The sequence below is a fragment of the Psammomys obesus genome, unplaced genomic scaffold (assembly GCF_907164565.1).
Source record: "Psammomys obesus unplaced genomic scaffold, mPsaObe1.curated_primary_1811, whole genome shotgun sequence".
NCBI lineage: Eukaryota > Metazoa > Chordata > Mammalia > Rodentia > Muridae > Psammomys > Psammomys obesus.
Genome location: NW_026593286.1, coordinates 27,529,588 through 27,556,132, shown reverse-complemented (window position 1 = coordinate 27,556,132; position 26,545 = coordinate 27,529,588). Strand labels below are relative to the sequence as shown.

The 26,545-nt window shown below is 44.3% G+C and overlaps 1 protein-coding gene across 4 annotated transcripts in view; it reads right to left on the bottom strand.

Annotated features, from left to right (window-relative positions):
* The window catches only part of Ino80d (INO80 complex subunit D), a 62,638-nt gene extending 36,455 nt beyond the window's left edge, over positions 1-26,183 (bottom strand). For 2 of the 4 annotated variants that reach the window (XM_055616590.1, XM_055616592.1), the window contains exons 1-5: positions 26,028-26,183; positions 17,885-17,987; positions 9,442-9,533; positions 9,088-9,334; positions 3,536-4,266 (exon numbers count right to left, since the gene is read on the bottom strand). In XM_055616590.1, the coding sequence (XP_055472565.1) occupies positions 3,536-4,266; positions 9,088-9,305 (949 nt within the window). In that variant the 5' untranslated portion in view covers positions 9,306-9,334; positions 9,442-9,533; positions 17,885-17,987; positions 26,028-26,183. Of the gene's footprint in view, positions 1-3,535; positions 4,267-9,087; positions 9,335-9,441; positions 9,534-17,884; positions 17,988-25,341; positions 25,502-26,027 lie in introns of those variants that run through there. The other 2 variants (XM_055616591.1, XM_055616593.1) reach the window with 2 other exon arrangements.
* Between the last annotated feature and the right edge of the window lie 362 nt (positions 26,184-26,545).

Sequence of the window (26,545 nt, the reverse complement as noted above, 5' to 3'; positions counted from 1 at the left end):
GCATGCCCTATGCCAGGTTTCTGCAGTACGAGGGATCACACCCAGAGTCTCACGAATGCTAGACGAGCATCTTCCAAATAAGCTACATCCACAACCCTCAATAGCATTTGTTTTCTCTTTTTTAATTGTTCTCACTGAGTGTGTGTGGGGGAAATGATAGAGTAGAGAGCATTGGAGGAAGCCACCCAATACAGACCCGGCTTCCACACTCATGTGTATGTACTTGCGTGTACATGTGCATACATATACACACAGAGAAAGAAAAGCGGCTAGTGAGATGGCTCAGAGGTTAATCACATTTGTTGCACCAGCCTGAGACCAAGTGAGGGTGGGAGAGAACTAACGCCACTCAAGCGTCCCCTTCCCATCACATACACACCACAGCATATGGTCTGGTCCCCTTTCTCCACATCATCCAAGTAATTCTACTTTTATATAGTTTAAGAAAAAAAATTAAAGATGCGACAGTAACTACTCAAACTCATGTATCTACAGAGTTTAAAGTAATATAAACTGGAAATAATTTAAATTCAGCCATGACAAATTATGCTATATATGAAAAAATTATTAACTTGAAAATACATTATTATGTAAGATTTTTAAAGAGGTTATGAATAAGTGTAATAGGAACTCAATTTAACCTACTTTCAAGAATTTACCAAGGTCATAATAAATGGGTTTTTAATAGGTTTGGAAATATGTTATTATTTTTGCTTACTATAATCCCTAAGTTTTATTCAGATAATTTAATAACAGATGAAATAATTTAGAGGCATAAAAGAAAACTCACCACTCTCATTTACAGTAAAATACAGCCCTCTCCCCCCCCCCCGACCCTGTCCCATTCTCCATGGGCAGGAAATGTCCACAAGTGGGAATGTGTGTACTTCACCATACTTATATCAATCAGGCAAACATCTCTACCCATATACATAACCAATGGCTATACCGACGCTCTCGCTTAGTTCCTTTTGTTTACTTAGTTTTTACAAAATGGGATCACATAATTCCTCTTGATTTTCTTCTCCTCAGTCAGGTCTCAGTCACTCTCTATAACAGTTGTATAAGAACGTATGAAGTACATATGCATGTAACTCATTCACGATTCCCAACGGTTAGTCACCATATTATCAGACTGTTGTTTCTGTAGGCAGTGTAAACACCCTGCACATATCTTCTGACATTTCGATAGTTAGGGCTAGGATGGAATCCCAAAAGTGAACTTGATAACTACATATCTATATAACAGCACAAATATTATGTATGTATTTGTGTGTACATAGCTTTGTGGGGTTTTATTTTACAATTTTATGTGCGGTGCGTATGCATATGCATATATGTACATTCCTGGTGCCCATGGAGGTCAAGAAAGAGATCCTCTGTAACTAGACTACAGCTCCAGATGACTGTGAGCCACCATCCATGCACTGCATCAAACTCAGATTCTTTCTGTACAATTTTATTTAAAAAGGAAAACATGTTCAATGCATATGTATATGTAAGAATATGGCACATCTCTGTAGGTGCTCTTGGAGGCCAGAAGAGGGATGCAGATCCTTTTGAGCCAAAGTTGTAGATGACTGTGAGTCTCCCAAACTAGGGTACTCAAGAAGAGAGGCCAGTGTTCTTAACTGCTGAGCCATCTCTCTAGCTCCCTGTTCTGTTTTTGTGAAAGAGGATCTCACTCTATTGCCCAGAGTGGCCTCAACTTCAAATTAGTCCTCTTGTCTCAGCCGTCCAAGTGCTGGGTTCCAGGTGTGAGTCAGAAGCCACAAAATACATATTTTTAATTACTTAATAGTCACAGCAGTCACCAGCAATGACTATGCTGGTGACTATATGACTATGCTGGGTAAGTATATGCTCACCAAAAGGATTTTTGCCAATCTGGTAATTCACTGTTGTATTTCCCCACCTGTCACAGGAATTAATGTTTTTCACTGGTCCGTTGACCCCTCTTATTTTTTCTGCTAGTCTTATCCTTTACTTGCATTTCTACTGCTACCATATCAAGCAAATAAGGAATTCTTCCTGTACGTAGAATTTTAGCTCACAACACATTCAAAAGTATGTTTTAGGGGCTGAAGCGATGGCCCAACAGTTAAGAACACAGACTGCTCTTACAGAAGATCCAAGTTCAGCTCCCAGCAGCCATGTAACTCCAGCTCCAGGGGCTCTAACATCATCCCCTTCTGGACTCTGTGGGCCCCTGAACTCAAGTGTGAACAAACCTACATACAAACACACATATACAGATGAACTAAAAAGTGAAATGAAATAAATTATATATGTGTGTGTGTGTTCTAGCAACAGGAGGTGAAGGAGCACACCTTTAATCACAGTACTTGGGAGACAGCGGAAGGAGGATCTCTGAGTTAGAGGCCAGTCGAGTCTATGAAGCAAGTGCCAGGACAGCTAGGGCTACACAGAAATTCTGTCTCAAAGTGGCCCCCACCCCCACCAAAAATAAAAATAAAAAATTAATTGGTAAAAGCATATATCATAAAACCTGGCTTGAATTCAATCCCCAGATCCCATGATGGAAGGAGAGAACTCCTGAAAGCCATGCTTCTAACCTCACATATACTAATGCTTACAACACACACACACATACACACACACACACACACACACACACACACACCACACACACACACCATTAAATTAAAAAATAGGAACTTTTGTTTGTATATTCTTATTTGTCAATAATGAACATGAACTATTATGAGAATTCCTTAATGATCTTAATGATGTTTTGGGAGTTGGAGGTTTCACTACAAAACCCTGGCTGTCCTGGAACTCACTATGTAGGTCAGGCTGGCCTCGAACTTGGAACAACCTTCCTGCCTCTGCCTCCCAAGTGATGGGAGAACAGTCATGTGGGGCGGTACCTGGCTTATTCACCAAATCTAAAAGAAAAAACTATGGGCAGATAGTAACTACACTATCACAGTGAGAACGTAATGTAGTATCTACACTGCATGTAGTCTAAGAACTACAATGAGGCTGAGAGGAGAGCATCCCTTGAACCAAGAACCAGCCAGCCTATGCAACATAGCAAGGCCTTCTCTAAGACACCAGGGACTCCAATGAACACACAGATACTTATCTCACAGAGGGTACAAGCAAGCACAACCATCTTTTTTCTATACTGCTATAACCATTAATGAAAGCAAAGCTAATTAACTTTGTGCATTACCAACAAAACAAAAACAAAGTAGAAAAAGGACTAGTTCAAAAGAAAAGGGTTCACTAGAAAAGAGGAACAAGAGAGGGAATGGGAGAATTAAATATAATGAAAATATATTTATGCACAACTGAAATTGTCAAAGAATAACTTTTAAGATTTTAAGAACTTAACTTTCAAAGGCTATAGCAGAAATTCTAAATGGCCAATTCAGACCTGTGTCTGTTTAACCAACTATCTCCCAACCAGAAACATGTTTACTATGGGTGGTCTGCTGAAATATACAACAGTTGTGACAGACACACTTCATGGTAGCAATTAGATACAGCAAAAGAGAGGCCAACTCACCTAAGTGAGGAAACAGGTCTGCGTCCAACTGATGCTTTTGGGTACACAGTTTCACCAGTCTCTGCAGTCGGCTTATACAAGAGAAGTGTGGAGAGAAGGCGGTGGCTTTCATAAGGACGCGGTCAGTCCTGAGGGCATCTGAGACAGGAGCCCGGCTGGAGGGAAGGAGGGGCAGAGGCCTCTTGTGAGAGGACTGCCTCGTTTGTGCTATAGAGTATGTGGTGGGGGCCACTCCCTGCATTGGTAGGCTGGTGTTCTGAGGTTGAGGTGACTTGCAGACTAAACCCTGTGGTGGCGCTGGAGGTTTTAAAGAAGTGGATAGAGGTGACAGGTGGGCGTGCTGCTGAGAAGGCGCGGGAGGGGTACTAAAGTGCTCTTGCCGAACTTTTAAAATCTCTGTCTCTCGCTGGCGCTGCCGGTTCTGAGCCAACTTGCTCTGCAACTTCTTTCTCACAGTTGCCCCTTTCTTTAGGTCATCATCTTCCTCGTTGAAAGCAAAGGGGTCTTCCAACTCAGTTTCCAGATAGTGGAGAGGAACCCTTGCCCCAGGTGGCGAGAGGGACATGCTATCCAGTCCATTGGGCATCTTTAAGGCCAAGGTGGGCACTGTCAGGCTAAATGCCATGGCATCCATCTGGTGCCTCACCTTCACCTCATCTACCGGATCATTCTTTTTCTTCCTCTCTTTTTTCGGGATAAAGCCAAGTACCTGCAAGTGGCTGTTGCAGTACCTGCAGAAATGCACAAACATGGGAAAGCGTCTTCACACATATATAAAGAAGAAGATAAAAGCACATAGTACAAAATGTGATGCCAAATCTACTAAAAATCAGATATCTAAGGCCAGGTGTGGTAGCACAGGCCTGTAATCCTGGCACTTAAGAGGTGGAAGCAGGAGGATCAGAAGTTCAAAGCTAGCTTGAAGACTATCTTCAATCACCCTAACAAAAAAGTTACAGCCAGCCAGGCAGTGGTGGTACATGACATTACACCCAACACTCAGGAGACAGAGGCAGGCGATCTCTGAGTTCAAGGCCAGCCTGGTCGACACGGCAGAGTGAGTTCCAGAGCAGCCAGGCAACACAGGGAAAACAAAAAGTTACAGCCTGCTGAAAATATGGTAGCACAAGTTTATAATGCCAACACTTGGGACAGTTAGGCAGGAGGATCAAAAGTTCAAGACTGACCTGCACTAAGACCGTATCTCCAAAAATAAAATGTAAAAAAGCAATTGTCATTACTCAAACTATCCCCAACTGAGGTCTATATAATTATAAGGCACATATTAAACCACTCAAGTGCAGAGGTCAACAGAAAAAGTAGGTGTATCCACTGGTGAGTGGCCAGGAAAGCCACTTGGCCAGAGTCTCTCAACAGCTTTCTTCTCTATTACAACAAACAAAGTAACTCATCAAAGTCTGGAGATCACTTAAAAGTCTCTTATGGAATAAAGCATTATATTCCAATACCACTACAGTTCCTGGAGTTTCACCAAGATCTTATACTATAACCCTGACATGGGCCATGAGCCACATACACTCAAAACACACCACACTACACATACAACACACAAAGACAGAGGGCGGGAAGTAAACGTGGTTAGTGGATGAGCTTCTCAACAGGCAGAGACGTAAAAACATGGACTGAGTCTTCCAGCACTAAGGTGAGACATAAGAACATGGACTGAGTCTTCCAGCACTAAGCTGAAGCAGGCACTGAAATAATGTCCCTTATTCAGATAACTACACTACACTTACAAAAATTAATTGGCCCAACCACTTTCTAAGTAAGAAGTGACCAAGCTGAGATAGGAACTAAAATCAAAGCTCATGATGGCCCTGGTTAATCTTCAATAATGGGCAGGCTACTTTTGTAACTCAAATACCACGAACGATAAAGGCCCTGTATATATTGAGAAAATAAATACCTGTTATGACAATTAACCATATGAAAATCTGTCGAGGGTCTGTGAACAGAATATGCTCCAATCCATATTCGTCACACAGTTCCCAAAGCATGCCAACAAGTGGGCCATCAAAACAGTACTCCACACTTAAGTCAATTTGGAAAATTACGGCTTAACCAAAATTGCATAATGATTTTGTTGTTGCTTGTTTCTGCTGAAAAACTTCTCAAAGCATTATGTCTAAAAACATGCATTATGAAGTTCCAAGGGAGATGTACCGTCTGTCAGTGCTTCCCCAAACTACCTGAAGATGCAACCCACCACAGTCAGCAAGTTATCTCCACATAGTACTGAGCACACCGGGCGGTTCCCAGCCAGACTGCACATATGTCCTAAACAAGAGTCTGAGGCCGAGAGCAATAAGGAAGATGGTGTTAGCTAGGAAAAACTATCAACTAAGAAGTTAAGAAGAAGCAGAAACACCATACTGGGTATGGTGCAGCAGCCTTTAATCCCCGCACTTGAGAGGTAGAGGCAAGAGGATCATGAGTTCAAGCCAACCTGGGCCACCTGAAACACAGGATCGAAACACAACAATTGGATCCATCTCTCTGTTCTTCCTCTCTCCCCATCCTTCTCTGTCTTTGTCCTGGGTACCCTCTTTTTCTCCCTCCTTGCCCCCTCTCTCTCTCTCTCTCTCCTCTCATGAGCCATTCACTATATCCCTTCTCCAACCCCCCTCTTTCCCACAATAAACCTCCTTTATACCAAAAACCAAAATCAAATAAAAAGCCCACAAAAATCGAAGAGAAAAACAGAGCAGTCGCACATAGTGGCACACTCACAATTCCAGCCACTCAGAATACCAAGGCAGGAGGAGGACAAGTTTGATAGCAGCCTGAGCTATATAGCATTGATTTTATCGCAAATTAAAAAAGGGTTAGGAGGATAGCTCATTGGTACAGCAAGGGCCTGGGTTCAATATCCAGTGTCAAAAAAAAAAAAAAAATGGTTTTCAGCATCTGATGAAGAGATTACCTTCTTAACAAAGAACAGTAAGGCAGAATTTTGTATTTGAAGTTAGAAGTCAAGGCTGGCAAGATGGCTCCGCTGCTAAGAGTGCTTACTACTCAATCATGAGGACCAGAGTTTGGATCCCAACACCAACGCTGGGCAGCTCACAAATAGTTAATCAACCAATCACCATCACCACCACTCCCCCAGACGGAGGGGCAAATCTGTATGTGTATATTTATTTTAAATGCTGTGCAGAACTAAGTAAACATTCTTGTTCAGTTAGAGAGAATTTTCCCTCTATAAGAGAAGCAGCTCGGCAGGGCAACCACGCCCTGAAATCTCAGCACTGGGAGAGGCAGAGGCAGGCGGATCTCTGTGAGTTTTGAGGCCAGCCTGGTCTACAAAGTGAGTCCAGGACAGCCAAGGCTACACAGAGAAACCCTGTCTCAAAAAATAAAACACAAACAAACAAACAAACAAACAAAAAAAGGGGGCAGCTCAAGTGCTCATGCCATCTTGTGTGTCTGTGTATCTGTGAGTGTGCGCATGCGTGCATATGCATGCCGTAGCACACATGTAGAGTCAGAAGTCAACTTTGGGGAGTTGGTTTTCTTCTTCTACATTGTGATTTCCCAGGGACAGAGCCCAGGCTTTCAGCACCTTTACCAGCACAGCCATCCCAGCAGCCTCTAGAACGAGGGCCTGAAGAATACAGACTTCTGGCTGTGATAGTGTAAACCCAGCGGCTGGCGTGAGGAAAGGCTGTGTGTGCAGATTAGCACGTGCTGCATTACCCATATAAGAGCTTCATTTACCAGCCAGGGCTTCTCACATGTAAATGAGCAAAAGTTTGACTTAATTTATTTATTTTAATTTCCTATGTGTGTGCATCTATGTGTATATGTTACATGTACAAGCACCCAACAAGGCCAGGAGAAAATGCTGAATCTCTTGGAGCTAGAAATCAAAAAATTCCAAACAAAACCAAAACAAGCAACAACAAAAGGCTTTATTAAATAGTCCAGGCTAGCCTTTGAACTTTCAGCAATCCCCTGCTTTACCCTCCTGAGTATTGGGACTAGAGCAATGAACTAACATGCCTGGCTAACTCTGTCAACTAAAGTTTGTTGTTTTCCAGGACAGTAAATAAGATCAACTCAAATTCTTCCAGTGTTCAAAGAGTATTAACAGAAATGAATGCTTATTTTCAAATGACTATTAATCTTTCTAAATGATGATATAACTAGCAATATTTATATAGAGATTTAAACTTATTGCATGAATTCAACCTGGATTTCTTGGAATAACAGAGTATTTTCTTTCTGATTCTAATTTAACCTATTTGCAAATAGCATTACCAACAACAGAAATCTTTTGCAGTTATACAGTCATGGGACAATTTTGAAATAAAATGTACACTTAGTGCTTCTCTCACTATAGGAACACAAAGCCCCTTTCCCTTCCTGTTCTGAGAAGAAAAAACATCAATGACAGGAAAAACAAGTGTTTCAGAAAACCAATACTTTAAAGAAGTCAGGACTCTCTGGGTCTCGCTAATAAGATAATACCTGCTTTGGCTCAAATAAAAAGAAAGCCGGGGGGAGGGGGGTTTTTTAAAACCTAAAGTGAACACAACACAGTGATGCAGCAAAGTGGCCCAAGCAAAGTGATCTGCATTAGAGACAGGGGAAAGGGATTACCCCTCAGCCCCAAGAGACAGCCTCCAAGTGTTTAATGCCAAGGTCCCTTTCACACCAGGGTTGACTTCTTCTCCTTGTTCAGCTAAGCATCTGCTTCAGACTTTCAGGCATTGTGATCTGAGCCACATGTGCACACCAGAAATTCTAAAAGAGAACCCCCAAATCATGTCGGTGTGCTCATTCTGGTAGGCTCTCTACCTACAGAAATCATTCATTTCACACTAAAAATGAAAACTACTTGAAAAATAGAGTTTTTTGTCCAGTTTATGCAGGCTGACGTATGCTTACTTTAAAGAACCGGAAAAACAAACATGGAGAGGCTGTGTGCTAAAATAGAAGTTGTTCAAATTTTCTACCCTAACATAATACCTAAAACTATGCTCAAGATGATCACTGTGCTCTAGAAAATTGAAAGAAGCATGAAGAGACTGTATGTGAAAGAATTTTTCCTGAACACCTAAGAGACAGCCATTTACAACCCATTTCTTAAAAATAGTACAATGCAGCAGAGAGGCAGTGATGCATACCTTTCCAGTACTTGGGAGGCAGAGGCAGGTGGACCTCTGAGTTCAAGGCCAGCCTGGTCTACAGAGTGAGTTCCAGGACAGTCAGGGTTACAAAGGGAAACCCTGCTCAAAAAACCCAAGAAAGTCTAGACGTCTAAGAAATTAATAAAAGAAGAAAATATTCAAACATATTTTCAAATGCCTCCTAAAATGTACCACTCCATTTAACCACTCTCACCCCCTAAAATGTACCACTCTTTCTTAACCACAGTACTCCAAAGTTTCTTTGGACTGCCCCAGGACCCAACACTGAAATTTAACACACTGAAAAGAAACAGTATATTAGAGAAATTGACAAGAGAATTGACAAGGCAAAATTCCCAGACAACTCATGACCCAACTGTGGTTCCGTGATCTTCTTACCTACGATCCTCTGATTTGGGAATGGGGTTGGTGCAGCGCTGGCTGTTATACTTGGCCACATATTCACATTGCTTGAAGGGGGCAGTCTTGTCTTCCAGAACGTGTCTGATACAGAAAGCGTAGCCGTTGAGTCGCCGCTGCTTGCACAGTTTGGGGCTATATGAGCACAAGGGCTTATTGTCAACCTCAGAGAAGTGTATATGTTTCCCTTCATACATCACGTGACTCTATTCCTTGTGAACATCAGCTAAAAGGCCACCACAAAAAGAAACCCAAATGATAAACAAATCAGAGAGTGTAAGGCAGACTCAAGTCGAGAATTTCACTGAGGGACTTGTGGCCTCTCAGCCATACCTGATTTTAAATCTTCTGCACCACAGCAATGTGAAGAGAGCCCAGGGGTACCACAGTTTGGAATGCTGCTCAATCAAGAGGAAGCAGATTGTCTACAAAACATCAAAGGCCTCATTAACACAGAAACACAGGCAACTCACCCAGAACGTAAAGCAGCTCCATGCCCCCTTCCTAATGGGATGAACTGTCAACAATAATATCCCAAGGATGAGCTCTGACAGGAAAAAGGGGCTTTATGTTATCACACCCTCCAAAATTGATCCAAATCATATTCACTCTGTGACTAGCTCAAAATGGCTCACAGCTAGAGCCTTTCCTTCCAAGCAACCTGCACGAGGGTCTATACCTGTAACCCCAGCACTTGAGAGGTGGCAGAAAGACCAGGAGTTCCAGGTCATCCTCAGCTACACAGGAAGATTGAGGCATCCTGGGCCACATAAGACCGTCTTAAAGTGAGGGGGAGGGGAGAATGGGAGCTGGAGAGATGGCTCAGCAGTTAAAGAGTGCTAACTGTTTTTCCGGAGAGCCTGGGTTCAATCCCAGAACCCACAGGACGGCTCACAATATTTGTAACTCCAGTCCCAAGGCCTCCGAGGGCACTAGACACTCATGTGCTATACAGACACACATGTAGTCAAAATACCCATAGACACAGAACAAATAAAAACTTCAAAAGTAGTGTTTACAAAGCACCACATTTTCCATTACATCGACAAAATATTTAGCAATTTGATAAAAACTGTTTCTGTGACATACAAGACAGAGTTGTTATGGTATATATACCTAAAATCCCAGCATTTGGGAAGGTGAAGCAGAAGGATAACAGGCCAGCCTGTTCTATAGAGTTCTAGCCATGCCATCTAGGGGTACACAGAAAGAGAATATTTAAAGGCCATTGCTGCCAAACTTGATGACCTGAATTCAATCCTCCAGACCAACACAGTTAAAGCGGAGAACTGACTCCTGCAAGTTGTCTTCTAATCTCCAGACATGTCCATGGCATGTATGTGTTTGCATGCACACTCATAAAATAAATAAGTGTAATGAAAATAACGGTAGAGGATGAAGAGGCAGGCAGTGAGATGGCTCAGCGGGTAAAGTGCCCATTGCACAAGCCTGGCTGCCTAAGCTCCATCCTTGCAACCCACAGAAAAGTTGAAAAAGGGAATTGACTCCCACCAGTTGTTCTGGCCTCCACATACATGCTGTGGTATGCATGCTCGCACACATATTACACACATACATGGTATAACATGTATGCCGACACATATCACAAACATACATACATGCTGTAGCATGCATGCCTGCATACATATCACATACACAGACAATGACAAAAATAATTTTTTGTTATTTCTTCAAGACAGGGTTTCTCTGTGCATCCCTGGCGGTCCTAGACTCACTCTATAGACCAGGCTGGCCTCAAACTCACAGAGATCTGCTTGACTCTGCCTCCTGAGTGCTGAGATCAAAGGTATGTACCACCATGGCTGGCAAATAAATAAAATTTTTTATTTATTTTTATTGTATGTACAGTTGGTGTTTGACTGCATGAATGTCTATATGAGGGTGTCAGATCCCCTGGAACATGAGTTACAGACAGTTGTGAGCTGCCAGTGGGTGCTGTGAATTGAACCCAAGTCCTCTGGAAGAGTAGTCAATGCTCTTAACCACCAAGCCATCTCTCCAGCCCCAATAAATAAAAATTTTAAGTCAGGCATGACAGTATTCCATCTGCTCTTGTGGAGTAGAGCCAGAAGAACAGGAGTTCAAGGCCAACCTAGATTCATTTGAAAAAAGATATGGGTTGGGATTTCACTCAGTGGATAAAGCACTTGCTACAAAGCAGGAGGACTGGAGTTCAGATATCCAGAACCCATTTAAATGCCAGGTGGATGTGATAACCCACCTATGACTCCGATGTCTGGATGGCAGACACAGGGCATCCCCAGGCAAACTGGCTAGTGAGTCTAGCAGTGGTAAGGCTGTGGTTCAACTCAGAGAGCCTGCCTCAGTATACAAGGTGGAAATCAACTGATTCCTGACATCTGCTTTAAGCTTGTACACTTATATAAACATGAGCTCCTAAACACACACACACACACACACTCAGAGAGGAACGTTTGTATGCATAATGTATATATACTCACACACAACACATATACCCAAAAGAAAAAATTAAAATAAAATATATACATTCATACATGTATATGTACATAAAATAGAACAAATTCAGCTTTTAAAAGGTATTACTTCTGGGCAGGCAAGATGATTCAGTGATGAAAGGTATGCCCAAGCCAGATAATCTGAGTTCAATCCTAAGAACCCACAAGGTAGGAGGAGACCCAACCCCTAAAAGTGCTCCTCTGACCCCCCCACACCAGAGCACTCATGTGAGAACACACACACAAACATGTCTGCCACACCCAATGCCATCCCACCCTGAACTCCATGACACCAAGCATTAGTTAGTCAGCCACCTTTACATCATTCAATTCAGTGCCCCTAGTCGTCAAATACAAGTACTAATCATGGTTTGGATCTTCTGACCCAAGATTCCCTGAGAAAATGAAGAGACCTTATATAGTATCTGCTACACTAGTATACACAAAAAGACCAAATGTAGCACTTATAACACTGCAGTCTATAACAGAAAGCTGAACCTGGTTTATGAAGTCTTAAGTCTCAGTGAACTGACAGACTCTAAGCATCTCCAAATGTCATCCGGATGGTGAGTGACAGCTTAGATCTAAGTTTTTGAAAAAGCCAAGAAAAAACCCTTCCTTGAAGACCTTGAAGATGGGGCTGAAGATGCAGCTCAGGTGCAGAGTGATGGCTTAGCACATGCAGGACCCAGGGTTTATTCCCCAGCACTACATCGACGAGCATGGTGAGACATGCTTGCAACCCCCAGGCCTATGCCTAAACTCCTAGCCCTCTGGAGGATTAGAAGTTCAAGGTCATGAGATCCTGTCTCAAAAGAAAAAAGAAACAAACAAAGCCTGCTGCTGCCAGTACAGCACAGCGTGGTAGACGCTCAGTATGTGCAAGGTCAGAGTTCAATCCCCAGCACTAAAAATACCACGCTGGAAGAGGGAAGGAAGACCAGATTGAGGGAGGGACTGCACAGAAACTCCTCATGCCAATGAACAAGGTAACACACAAACGTCTGTACTAGAGGATGCCACTCACTGTGTCATCTTGAACAAAAGTCAACTCAGAATCTCAGACTTGTCATCACAGAACAGGGATAACAGTGATTACATCATCACTAGGTTCTAAGGCTCCGTGGCAGGCAACACTTGGACAGAGCTAAGGACCATGCCTACCGCGAGGGAAGCTCTGGAGTAACACAAGTTATTCACAAATGTTAACTCTGTCTTCCACCTGCCAGTGCTCCTGGAGAAAGAGCGTCCGCTACACAGAGGGCTCAGTGGCAGATCATATAGCACCGCAGTCGGGAGCAGTGAAATTAACCTTTGCAGAGTCAGGGTCTCAGACTTCATAAAAACAAAAGAAAAGCCAAACTGTTAGTGAAATAAAATCCACTAACAGACCTAACCATGCACAAATGCAGACCAAAAATAAGAGCTTTCTCTTTTCACCTTATTAGGGCAAAAGAAAGAAGAATTGAACTAAAGTGTGTTTTGTTGCCTCTAGAATGAGGATTCAGCCCAGGTTGGCCAGAAGAAGGCAGAGCAAGGTGGGGAGGAGAATAAATCAATCAGGCTTAGGTTGAGGGGCAGAGGTCTTGCCGATTGCACAAAGCCTTGGGATCCATCCCCAGAATGCATGAACCAGATGTGCTGCTGGTACACACCTGTAATGCCAGTCTCAGCACTCACAAGGCAGAGGCAGGATCAGAAATTCAAGGTCATCCTCGGCCAAAAGTCAGTTCCAGGCTAGCCTGGCATACAGGAGATGCTGTCTCAAAACAAAATTCTCCCTGCCCTAAAGGTCTGGGTACTTAAGACAGGACACATGTGAAAGCAGATCTATGAGTGATTTGAATGTCCACATTCTGCGCCACTCATTCACTCATCCATAACTGGATCTCTGAAATTAATTTAAGTCTAGTTGAAGATCTATTGTTTTGTTTTGTTTTGTTTTTAAAGTTACTGTTGGGGCTCGGTGAGATGGCCAGTGGGTAGAGATACTAGTCACCAAGCCGAAGGCCCTGAGTTCCATCCCTGGAACCTACACAGTCGCAGGAAAGAATGAATTCCAGCAAGCTGCCAGCATCCACGTGTGCAGTGGCAAATGTATGCACACATGTGGATGCACACACATACACACAATAAATTAATTTCTGTTTCAATTTTTTAAATGTATCTTACATATAAGTAAGCACTGAAAAAGTTATTTACATGGCCAAGATAATGGCTCAGTGTTTAAAGCACGTGCTGCACACATCTAAAGACCTGAGTCTGAATCACCAAACCCACAAAAAGCCAGATGCAGCAACACACATCTGTAAGCACAGCACTTTCCCCAGGAGACTGGAGCCAGACACTGGAAAGTCCCTGGAAGCTCTCAAGCCACCTATCCTGGAAAACACAGCAGGGAAGAATACACACACACACACAACAAACAAGCAAAAACAAATCAGGCAGAAGGTGAGGACCGACATGGAGTCATTCTGTGGCCACACGGGCACATGGAGCACTCTCTCACGTATGTGTATGCGCACAATATGTGCACACCTACATGCACACAGCACAGAGAAATGAAAACAGGCCCGAGCCACCACACCCCACTTCCTTTTGAATACCTTTCCAGCCAGGTGTGGTAGTGCAGAGCTGTAACTCCAGCACCAGGAAATGCAGAAGGTTGCTGTGAGTCAAAACCAGTCTATGCTACAGGGTGGGTGAGACCTTGTGTCAAAAAACTACGTATGCCCCATGGCAGCTCAGTGTCCAAGTGGCTTACATAGTGATGGGAAGAGGGACTGCCTCAACATAATCTGATTGGCCTGTTCTTTGATCACCTCCCCCTAAGGGGGGAGCAGCCTTACCAGGCCACAGAAGATGACAATGCAGCCAATTTTGATGAGATCTAATAGACTAAGATCAGAAGGAAGGAGAGGGGGACCTCCCATATCAGTGGACTTGGGGAGGGGCATGCGTGAAGAAGGGGGAGGGAGGGTGGGATCGACAAGGGAGGAGGGAGGGGCTTATAGGGGGATACAAAGTGAATAAAGCATAATTAATAAAAAAATAAAATTATACATTAATAAATAAATAAAGCCATCATCTTCTGATTAAAAAAAAAAAAAAACTATGTATGCTTTTAGATTTACTTCTGTTACGTATGGGTGCTGGGAACTGAACCTGGGTCCTCTGCCAGAGCAATGAGTGCTCTTAACCAGTGAGCCATCTCTCCAGCTTAACTCGGGGGTGGGGGCGGGGGGGTTCTTTTTAAGTTTCTCTACCTTGTTTATTCCACTGATAACTTACACCCATTAGTCAATTATGCTTACTACATACAGTCCCCATCTACCATCCTCTCTCCAGGCTGGCCTCAAACTGTGTAGGCTAGCGTACTGGTGTCACACGTCACACTCAAACCCTCCTGCTTCAGCCTCCCACGCAATAGGATTATGAGGTGAGCCACCATAACTGGCTCTCTGTCTTTCTTAGGTTTTCTTCAGTTTGTCTACATCTTCCACTGCTTAAAAGTGACCTTCATAGCCAGGTGTCATGGTCCACACCTTCAGTCCTAGTACTTTGGGAGGCTGAGGCAGGCAGATCTCTATGAGTTTCTGACCAGCTTGGTCTAGAGCTCCCAGACAGCCACAGTCACACAGACAGACCCTGTCAAGCCTGGCACACACCAGCACTCAGAAGGCAGAGGCTGAGGCAGGCATATTGACATGAGTTCAAGGCCAGGTTGGTCTACAAGGCAAGTCCAGGACAGCCAGGTCTACACAAAGAAACCCTGTCTAGAAAAAAAAGAAAAATAATAATAAGAAAAAACAACAAAGAAGAAAGTAACTTTCATTTGTACAATGAGATATTTCTTTATTCTGAACTCTCTCTCAGCCACCAGCTCACCCTTCAGGCCTGTTGTCATTATTTCTTGAGCTTTTTATCCCATCTTTTCTCCATTTTCACAAGAGCAACCTCTCACCTCCGCCTCTACCAGGGAACTATTTGATCACAATTTTCACATTTCTGTTCCTTCTGGAAATGTTCATCGCAAATACTCTTCCCTTGAGGTTTAGCTGGCTAGTTCCCACAAGCACACACATGACGAGGTTGGGGAAAGGAAACTTGGGCTTTATTTTTCTTCAATTGACAAAAAAAATTCAGCTGTCAGCTCCTTGCTGCCAGTTTCTCCTCCATTTTGAATGCCTTGCAAAACAGGACAGCTGTGGTTTATAACCAAGGCCAGCCTTCCCCACCAGTCTGAGAATCCAACACATAGACCAGACTGCCATTCCAAGCATGGGGTCTGCTGGCTCTGTTCTCAGGCTGTACCACCTACTTGGTGCAGAGTTGTTCCCCTTGCTGCACCTAAGGAGGAAATCACACCTGACACTGTCTCATTGTGACCTCATTCTCATCAAGAGAATGGTCACACTTCAGACCACTAACTCACACAGCCCAGCTCTGATGCTGTGGTGGTCAGTACACACGGAGTTTCTTTTTGGTTTCTTTGGTGGCTTTACAGGAGGGGAACACAGATTTAAGTGTACTACCATGGTTAAGCCAGATAGAGCTTTAGAAAATGCAGTATACAAACATGCTTAACCCAGAGGCAGATGATCTCTGTGAGTTTGAGGAATGTCTGGTCTACATAGCAAGTTCTAGGCCAGGTAGGTCTATATAGTGAGATTCCACTTAAAAAATAACAATAAAATTCTGTGTAGTAAAATACACCTTAATAGAAACAATGAGTTGGCTGCCAGGCCTAACCACCTGACCTCAATCCCCAAGAAAACACACAGACACATAGTACAGACACACAGAAACAAAGACACAGACTATCTGTAGCCCTGGCTGTCCTGGAGCTCCTCTGTAGACCAGTCTGACCTTGAACTCACAGAAATCGCCCTGCCTCTGCCTCCTGAAAGTAAAGGCGTAGGCCACTTTTTTATTATCTATTTTCTAATTTTATCTTGTTTTCTTTTGCTTTTAAGACAGGGTCACAGATAGCCTAATCTGGCCTGGAATTCTCTACGTAGCTAGGATGACCTTGAACTTCTAACCCTCCTATGTCTACTTCCCAAGTGCTGGGACTACAGTGTGATACCATGCCAGCCTGCATGCTTCCCTGCCTGCCTCCCAGGTCCCCACCTCCTGTGTGTGTGTGTGTGTGTGTGTGTGTGTGTGTGTGTGTGTGTGTGTATACAAGCTCACTGTGAATACCAGATTCTACCAGTTCTGTAGAATCAATTCTCTTTTTCCATCCTTCATGTGGATTCTGGGAACTGAACTCAGTTTATTAGGCTTAGCAGCAAGTGCCTTCTCCCACTTAGCCGGCTGGTGAGGCTTGAGACCCTACTTCCTCATTTCAAATGTTATTACAGAAGTTCTCATGCTGTTAGACTCCATGGCAAGAATTAACTTACGACACATCACTTCAACAGTAGCTATGATGGCTGTAATAGCAGAAGGCATACCTTTTCCCCTTAGAGGAGTATGACCCACACGTGAGATACTTGGGGTGGGCTCTTACAGCTCTGTTCACCGAGGCCCCTCTGCTCTCACCAGAGTAGACAGCTTCATCTGCCCAGGATACTAGACCAGCTACTCCCTTCATTTCTCTCTAGTGCCCTTCCTAGGATTAGCCCTCCTCCAATCCTTTTTTTGTTTTGTTTTGTTTTTTATGTTTGGATGTACAGGTGAGAACAGGTGTCCCAAAGGCATTGGAGCTGGTGTAGGTGGAGTTATAGGCAGGTGTGAGGCACCCCCCATCAGTACTGAACACTATCGTGGTTCTCTTAACCGCTGAGCCCCCTCTTCAGTTCCACTTAGCCCATCTTTAAACTACACTTCAGGTACCAGATGTGGTGTCACACCCTTTATTCCCAGCACTCAGAAGGCAAAGGCTAAAGAATTTCTGAGAGTTCAAGGACAGCTTGGCCTACACTGTAGGCCAACCAGGTCTACAAAGTGAAGTCTGTCTGAAATGTAAATAAACAAAAATCTGGGCAGTCACCACAGACACTCCCAACAGCTGAGTCTGTTTCTGTTCCTCTGAAATACTCCAGGATGGCAAAATGTACTAAAATTTAACTGAAGAAAATATATCAACTGATATGACTGGGAGAGAAAACTGCCTATCTCTCCAAAATGTAAACTCATAAGCAAGTGCAAGCCAAAATAATTTAAAAAGAAAATAAATGCGCATCAAATACCTGTTATGTGCCCAAGACTCCTCAAAAGGCAAGCGTACAAATAAAATCACATTATGAATTAAATTAATTAAATGGCCTTACCTGATTTATTAGAAAGGTTAAGGGCAGTTTATGCCACGGAGAGATCACTCATTGCCTCTGGGAATAATCAGGGATAGGGCTCAAATCTGGTCAATTTTCTCATCTGTAAAGGGAAGATAATTGTATGTACCTCATTGAGTTGCTTAGCAGAATTAAATTAGGTATTTCAAGAACACGTGTTTAGCATGGTACCCAGCACATAGTTATCACTTAACATTACCTAGTATTAGAAGCAGTAAGTAGTAGTTTATTAGTATTATCATTTTCATCTCTAATCTGCAGGGCTAAAATGCCCTCTTCCCCCTGCTAGTGGTTTTCTGAATAGTACAGTGTAATTCTCCACTAATTCAGGCTCTCCTACTTCCTTGGGTCTAGAGTTACAGGATGCACCGAGAAGTTTCTCCTGTGATCCACACTTAAAAATCTACATCTAAAAAATGTTTCTACCTTTGTAAAGAGCCCTCAGGTATTGATATTCTTCTGAAAGAAAACACTAGCAGAGCCAGGCTTGATGGTGCATGCCTTCAGCCCCAGCAATTGAGAAGCAGAAGCAGGCACAACTCTTGTGAGTTTGAGGCCAGCCTACTAGGATAGCCAGAGCTACATAATCAGACTGTCTCAAAAAAGTATTTATACACATACATACAAACCCAATATATATCTCAGAACAGTGTTTGGGGCATGAGGATTGCTTCTTCCCTAGCACATGCAAAGCCTAGTAATTCCCTAGTAACTCTCACGTACACACACACATACACACACACACCTGCTTTGGTTAAAACATTCATCGGCTCCAGTTAATAATTCTTTACAACAACTGCTCACTGAACTCCTGCCCATATCATGGCTGTTGCAGAAATCCTACACTACAGATTAGTAAGGAGAATTAAGTTGTGCCTAACTCAGATCCTTTTGTTCTAAGAATCTGAAACTGCTGGCTCTTCTGTTCCTGAAGCCATCCACTGTTGCCTTCTCCTTGAATTCGCTGGAGAGGCTGACACCCTGGACCACTTTCTCTCTCTTGGCCCCAGTCGGGAGCCATCCTTGCCTCCACACTTACACTGCGGTGCTGGCCAAGCTTCTTTTACTTATGCGGCACATGATGAGAGGCCTACAGTGGGGCAGAAGTGGACCACAGGCAGACTTCAGCTAACTGCACTTCTCCAAAAGCTCCAACTCAAACAAGCTTCAGCAAGTTACTGAATTAAAAAAAAAAAAAAAAAAAAAGCAGACCTCCCAGGGTGTGGTGGCTCACACCTGTAATCTCAACACTAGGAGGTTGAGGCAGGAGGATTGTTGTGAATTCCAGGTCAACTAAAACTAGTGTAAGATACTGTCTCAAAGAAATAAAAATAAAAAATAAAAGAGAAAAAAACAGAACAAGCTGAGTGGGAAGGTGGCTACAAGTTCAAGGCCACTCTGAACTGCATGAGAGCCTTTCTCAACACACACTTAAAAACTGAAATCCAGCCCTAACTTCAAGATCTTCTGAGTTTTCAGGATTTAAAATTTATCACAAAATTTAACATTTTCAGGTCAGCAGCTAGTAGAAATTTCTAAACATTCAAGACCAAGTTACTTTACAACCTGTTTCATCTATAAAAGCACTAAGTTATATACACACAAAAAAGTCTAAGTCAAACAAAACATTTCTAGGGAGTTTATCACGATTTTTAACTTGAGTCTGACTCCAGATTTCAAACTAATGTACAACCTGTCCAGGCACACAAATCCATTTTTATTTCCTGAGATTCACTAAGTCAAATCTACCTCCACCTTCCATTCCCCTGCCTCCGAGATGCCTTCCACTCCACCTGCGCTCCACTGGGCCACACTCCTGAGGCCAGCGTACCTTCTAAGTGGCCTCTGCCACCTCCTGCCCTCAGCCCTAGTTCAACCCCCTCTTCGCTGTCTTCTGGGGAGCTGCCTCACTGGAATTCCAGTCTTGCCCTCCTTATTCTGCCTATTCTTTCTACCACTACAATACCATATTTTAAGTAATGTGTGCAGCCAAAAAGGCCTTCAGGGTCACTTGCAAATTTAAAAGAAGCCCATATTCCTTACCCCAGCAGAGAAACTTGAGTTTCCAGTCACCATTTACTCCACCCCCCACCCCTGGTCCAAGACCACACAGAACCACAATTTGCAACACAGAACTCTATTGTCCCTAGGCATTTATTCATACCTGCAGGCCCCTCCTCCTGAAATACCTAACTCCTCCCATATGCTCAGGGCAGAAAGCCCTGACAGAAAGCACTCACAAAAAGGCCTCCCCAGCATGAATAGAAAAACAGATTTCTTTCTCTAGGTTAACCCATTCCTATTTTTCTAGGGTGTAAATATATTCATTTTTCTTCTCCACCAGTCTAGAAATTGCTTGATGGGAGCAGGAGCTACCTAGAGACACAGCTTTTTTGGCTGGCCAAGGCCTTGCCTACAAGCTCGAAGCCCTGCGTTCAACAGCCAATACCCAGCACCTCGTTAGTAACTGTGCACGCTAAAATCTCCACTCTGCAGGTTCAGAGGTTCAAGGTCACACTTACTGCTGGAGACTCTTTAAACCAGAAACTGGCACAAAGCAGCTCATTAGCTAAAGGAATGAATGAAAACCAGCCTGGGTGACTCCTGTCACCTTCTCTGGTCACATCAGAGTAAGCCTACCGTGGCCATCACCTACCCAAAGCCACAAAAGGAACTTACTCTTAAGGGGCACAGTCACAGAAGACATCAAGTTCAAATTCACTTCAGTGTAGAGATTGTCTAGTACTCACAAGGCCCTAGGTTCAAAACCTGGTGATACCAAAATCAAAGAAACAATCATAGAAGCAAACTCAACTCAAATGCGCCTTTACTATTCTGAATGTGCAGAGCATCGTTTCTACACGAGGGGACAGAGAGATCAGTGCTTACTTCACACATGAAGACCAAGTCAAAGAAATAAAAAGTTTCACTGTGGCCTAAATTCACTCTGCACATAGCTCAGGCTGAGAGTCCCAACTTGAAGCTAAGATTAACAACGTGAGTTTTAAATGTTTTAAAGATTTTTATTTCTACTCATGGGAGTATTAGTGGGTCTGTGTATGGGTTTGTGTACCTGAGAGCAGCATCTGATTCAGGACCCAGAGTTATAGTCACAGGCTATAACCACAGGTATTGGGAACAGAACTTGGGTCTTCTGGGAGAGCAGCATGCGCTCTTAAGCACTGCGCCATCTCCCCCGTGCCTTATTTTTATCATGTGGGCAAGAATGTATCTATGTGTGGGTAGATGAATGTGTGAATGCTGGTGCTCTGGGAATCCACAGGAGGGTATCAGATCGCCTGCAGCTAAAGTTAGAGGAAGCTATGAGCCACCCAATATGGGTACTACTGTGCCATCTCTCAGCCTGCCTTTTCAAATATTAATATTATTAGAAACATATTAGAAATTAATTAAGGATAAATTATAAATATTATTATTTAGAGACATAAGTATAGGTTATAAATATTTTAATAAGGTCTCCCTATGGAGCTCTAGAACTTTCTATGTAGACCAGACTGGCTTCAAATTCACAGAGATCCACATGCCTATGCCTCCTGAGTGTTAGGATTAAGGTGTGTGCCACCATACCAAGCAAAAGAAATCTTTAAATTAATTTTTATTTTGAATAGTAAGATTAGTTTTAGGGGCTGCCAATATGGCTCATGGTTAAAAGCGCTTTCTGCCGATCCTGCCAACCTGAGTTTTTAAATTCCTGGGACCCATCTGATAGAATCAGAAAACCTGACTCCTTCAAATTGTCCTCTGACCCCTCCCCACATACATGCTGTGGTATACACAGATACACGCACACACGTACATAAATAAAAAATAATAACATTTTTAAAAGATTAATTTTAATTATAAGGTGTCCTATCACTAGAATTAACAACAGTGCAAACTTTTAACTAATCTGAAAGAACACACCTGCTACCTTCATTCAGGTTTCTAAGCTATATTTGCGCTGTAGGCACACACTCAGATAAAAATAGGAAGGCACTGAAATGTTATTATCCTGGGTGGGCTGGATAGGTCAATTCTCCAAACATACTATGAGTATTTATTTTAAGTAAGAAAAAGGGCAAAGAAACAAGGAGTTACTTAGATGGTGTTATCACAGAACATAGGTGGACGAGCAGAATCACTAATCCTTATAGCAAAGAATTTTATTTCTATGTCCTGATAAAGAAACCAAAGATTAAGAAGAAATGGGATCAGAGCCCAACTCAAAGCCTAGTCCAACCAAGTATACCTGGCCAATACAAAGATTTCATGAATAAAAGTTGTAGGTTTTCCTGAGATGGATAGGGGTGGGAGTGGACAAGCAGAGTCACACCATACTGCCAGGCTGGCCTTGAACTTGAGGTCCTCTGGTCTCAAGTTCTCTAGCCCTGGCTTACAGAAATCCACTGCCATCCCTGCTAAGAATTAGCTTTAAGAGTAAATCACAGCTGGGCATGGTGGCACACATGTAAGTCCAACACTCAGAAGGCAGAAGTGGGAAGATCACAGCAAATCAAAGGCCAGCCTAATCTAAGGGATAAGCTGTGAGATCCTGCCTCCTAAGTAAATAAGCAAGCAGGCAAGCAAACAAACAAACCAATAAATAAACAGATAAAAAGCACACAGTGCAAAAGAATTAGAACCAAGCAGTCACCTTGAATCAGGGAAAGATATGCAGGCGGCCTAACATTTTTACTTAAGTTTCTCCCCAATCTCAAAATGGCCAGAAGCATGGTCTCAAGTCAGTCTTTACACAGAGGCCTCTGGGATACACTCAGACTAGTGCAGTGAGAAGCGGCACCCAGGCAGGCTCACCTACTACTGCTTTACAAGTTACAGGGTTTGAGAAGCTGTCTTCAGATGCAAATGGCTAGAGCAGGTCCCAAATCTAGATCCTGAGAGCTAAGCCTAGAAGATCTTAGAGAAAGATGAATGCAAGTGTTTGGTTGAACTAATATGTTTAAATGCTCAGACTCCTGGTTGTTTAAGTCTCTCTAAACTAAAATTTCCTTTAAAATTAGCAGCAATGGGTGCCAGACAAGAGACTCAGCAGTTGAATGCAATTGAGACTCAGCAATTGAGACCACTTGCTGCTCTGTCAGAGGACCCAGGGTTCATTCCAAGCACCCATAGGGCTGCTCACAACCATGCTGCTTCCGGGGGACCTGACACCCTCTTCTGGCCTTCTCAAGCATAACACCCACATGGTACACAGACATACCTGCACACATACACAACACCCATACACAAAAATAAAATAAAAAGTTAAAAACAGTAGCAATATAATTTTCTGGAAAGAAAAAAAAAAAAAAACAATGGAGATGGGATACACAAATTTCTACATAAAATCTTTCAGAAGAAAGAAAAGTTGACAATTTCAGACTTATAACTTAAACATTTACTTTTTTTGAGACAGGGTCTCTCTGTGTAGCCCTGCTGTCCTGGAACTCTCTCTGTAGACAAAGCTGGCCTCCAACTCTGAGATCTACCTGCCTCTGCCTCCTGAGTGCTGGGACTAAAGGCATGCCCCATCACTGCCTAGCTGAAGATCTACTTTTGAAACAAAACAACTCAGAGTCAAAAATACATTCTCTTTTAATTTAAAACTAATTCAGTATGTTCCCTGGCCCTGACTTTTATTAGTTTGAAATAAAATTGACTTTTAAAACATCAAATCTAGCATTTCTTCAGAAATAAAATAGCCCACGAATATATTACAACAGGTAACTAAAATGTTTGGGACAGGATGGGAGAAAATCATAAAGCTTTCAGTATTTATACATACACAATTTTTGAAACTCTTAAGAACATGAAGGTGATGATAAGCATTAAACATATTACAAAACAGCAAGATTTCTTTTAACTTTTAAAATATGTTGGGAAAGGGGACTCTGAACGACTCTTCTTCTATGCAGTTTGCTATAAAAATAAGGACTTGTAATAAAAGAAATAATGGTTTTTGCTACACACATACATGAAAACACGATCTAGTCAATAAGCAATTTCAATTAATCAATAATGATAAAACAATCATTACATGTAATTTGCATTTTGATACCAAATCCATACCATCTTCAAATATCAAGGCTTTCTTAATGGCTGATCATCTAACACTGTGAGAAAACAGAGCCTTATTTTAGCCAGACAAAAGCAAAGGATTCTCAGTAAGAATCATGTAAGGAGCCTCAGTGTGATGCCTGACAGAAGCCAGCACTGACCAAGTCACAGATTACCCCGTTGCTCTGCAACTGACAGGCAGCTTTTCACTAACTGCTCTGTGGACTGAGTGCGATCTCCAACCTGCAACCAAGCAGGTCGCTTGAGCAAACACATCACACACACACAACTCTCTCTCTCTCTCTCTCTCTCACTCACTCACTCTACCCCAAGCTCTAAGAAGTGTGAAAAGGAACAACTCTCCACACAAGCCCACACTGGGGCTGGGGGTGGCAGGGTCAGGTACATGGCAATTTCAACATTAAACAACCATCAGTTGTAGCCTCCAGAAACTGCCTATCCTTGAAGAGAAAGAAATACTAGATTTGGACATTTAAGTTTACTACATGAAAGAAAAAGCATGGAAAAAAAGGTTCAGAGCCGATGGCACCAAAACAGAATCAAAATCAAGTTCATTTACAGGGTAGGCCAAAGCCAAACGCTGTACTCAGTTCGAAGGGCTCCTCCACAGACCCCTGAGCTGCTGCAATAACAACTTTTAGTTTCCTCCCCCTCCCCCCAAGTTTCTAATTCTAGAGTGGCATCAAAGGATATCACATAAACCTAAATAGTTGCTATCAGAACGAATCTATCATTGCTCCTTAAACTGCAGGTAGACCTTACTTCAAAAAAAGCTGCCCTGCCCTCCAGTTCCTTCCTCCCAATTATGAATGCTCCGCAAGGTCTGTCAACCGAGGAGGCTTCAGTTTCTGAGTTGGTTTTCACCGGACAGTGACCAAATAAGCGGGGAAAGTCCTACAACTAGGGGCAGGGGACTTACTCCAGAAGCCTGCCTGGTCCTGCCCTCTCTCTTCCTGACAGTTTGCTCTCTGCTCCCTACTTACTATCTTTCTGCCGGAGCTGTCCAGAAAGGGGGAGTTGGGGGACCCAAAGGAGTCCCGGAGAGAAGGTGGGGGTTATAAATGAACAAGTGGGGTACGAGATTAAAAAAAAAAAGCGGGGGGAGGCCGATGGGCACAGACCGTGCTGTAGAAACAGTACCTGAATCTACCTCGTTCCTTCCCACCCCCAAAAGCCCAGTCACTAACTAATAAAGCTAAAGGGGAAGAAAAAAATCCCTTGAAAACTTTTCCAAACCGGAAGAGAAGGCTTCTCCCCGGGCCTGGGAGCTCTTGGGGAATGGGCTGGAGTTGGCAGCCCCGAAGGGGGATCGCGGGGAGTGGGGTGGGGCGCGGGCGAGGGGTGCAGGGGCGGAGTACCTTGAATGGACAGGAACTGGCGAAGAGTTTCACGCCAGCCGAGAGCTCTCCCCCCACGCCCTCGGGGGTCCCGGGCGCTAGGACCGGGGCTCCCCGGAGAGGAGGCAGCCCCCAATTCGGGCCTAGAAGGAAACTTTCCGGGCCGCGGCTGCACCTGACTCCTCGCCGCCCCTCCACCCCACGCCCGCCAGGCCGCCCGCCCCGCCCCGGCCAGGCCGCCCGGAGTGCCGCGGCCGGGGATAAATAAACCCAACAGTTACCGGAATCCGGGGGGCCCCCGTCTGCACGACGCCCCAGGACGGGAGTGAGGGGGGGCTGCCGCACACTCCCCACTCCAAGGCCCCGCCGTCCCAGTCCCCGCCGCCCGGCCTTCCGCCCCGCGGGAGAGCCTGGGGCCGGCGCAGGATACAGCCCGCCCCGCCGCCTGCCCGCCCGCCTGCCCCGAGGCCCCGGGGGACCCCAGGGGCGCGGGAGGCCTGTGGCACGGGGGCAGGGCGCGGCCGCCGCGGGGCCCGAGGCCTAGGGAGCCCCCCCCTTCCGCAGCACTCCCCGGGCCCGGCCCGCGCAGGCCGCGCCGCTCGCCGCGCTCAGTCCGTCGCCGGAACCCCCCCGCCGGAGCTGCCTACGGGCGTCCCCTAGGCCCCCAGGTCCCCGGCCCCCGCCACCCCAGCGCCGGCCCCACTCACCCTTTCATTCTCCGCCCGCGGCCTGGCGTGGGCCGGCGAATCCCCGGCCTCACGTAAGCGCGCTCGCCGCCCGCCCTGCCTGCGCGGCCCAGCCCGCCGCCCTACGGGAGCCCGGGGATGTGGGCCGGGCCTGGGGCCGCCTCTGCTTACCTTTCAGCTGCTGTTTTTTTTTTTTTTTTTTTTTTTTTTTCCGGTTTTTTTTTCTTTTTGGTTCCTCCCTCCTCCTCCTCCCCCCCACCCCCTTTTCCCTCGGCTGGGCTGACAGATCAGAGAGGCGCTGGCCGTGGACTAGGAAGCTTCGCTGATACTGCTCCCCCCCCGGGCTTCAGCGAGAGTCTTTCCCTGTCGAACAAGAGGGGTGAGGATCATATTTTTATTTTGGAAACTAAAAAGTGCTCCCAGGGTCGGTGATCGTTAAGGGGAAATCCCTGAATGTACTCTCCAGCCAAGAAGGCAGGGCTGCCGCCCGCACTAGGAGAGGCAGCCGTCTCCTACAGCACCACTACAGGCACTGCGAC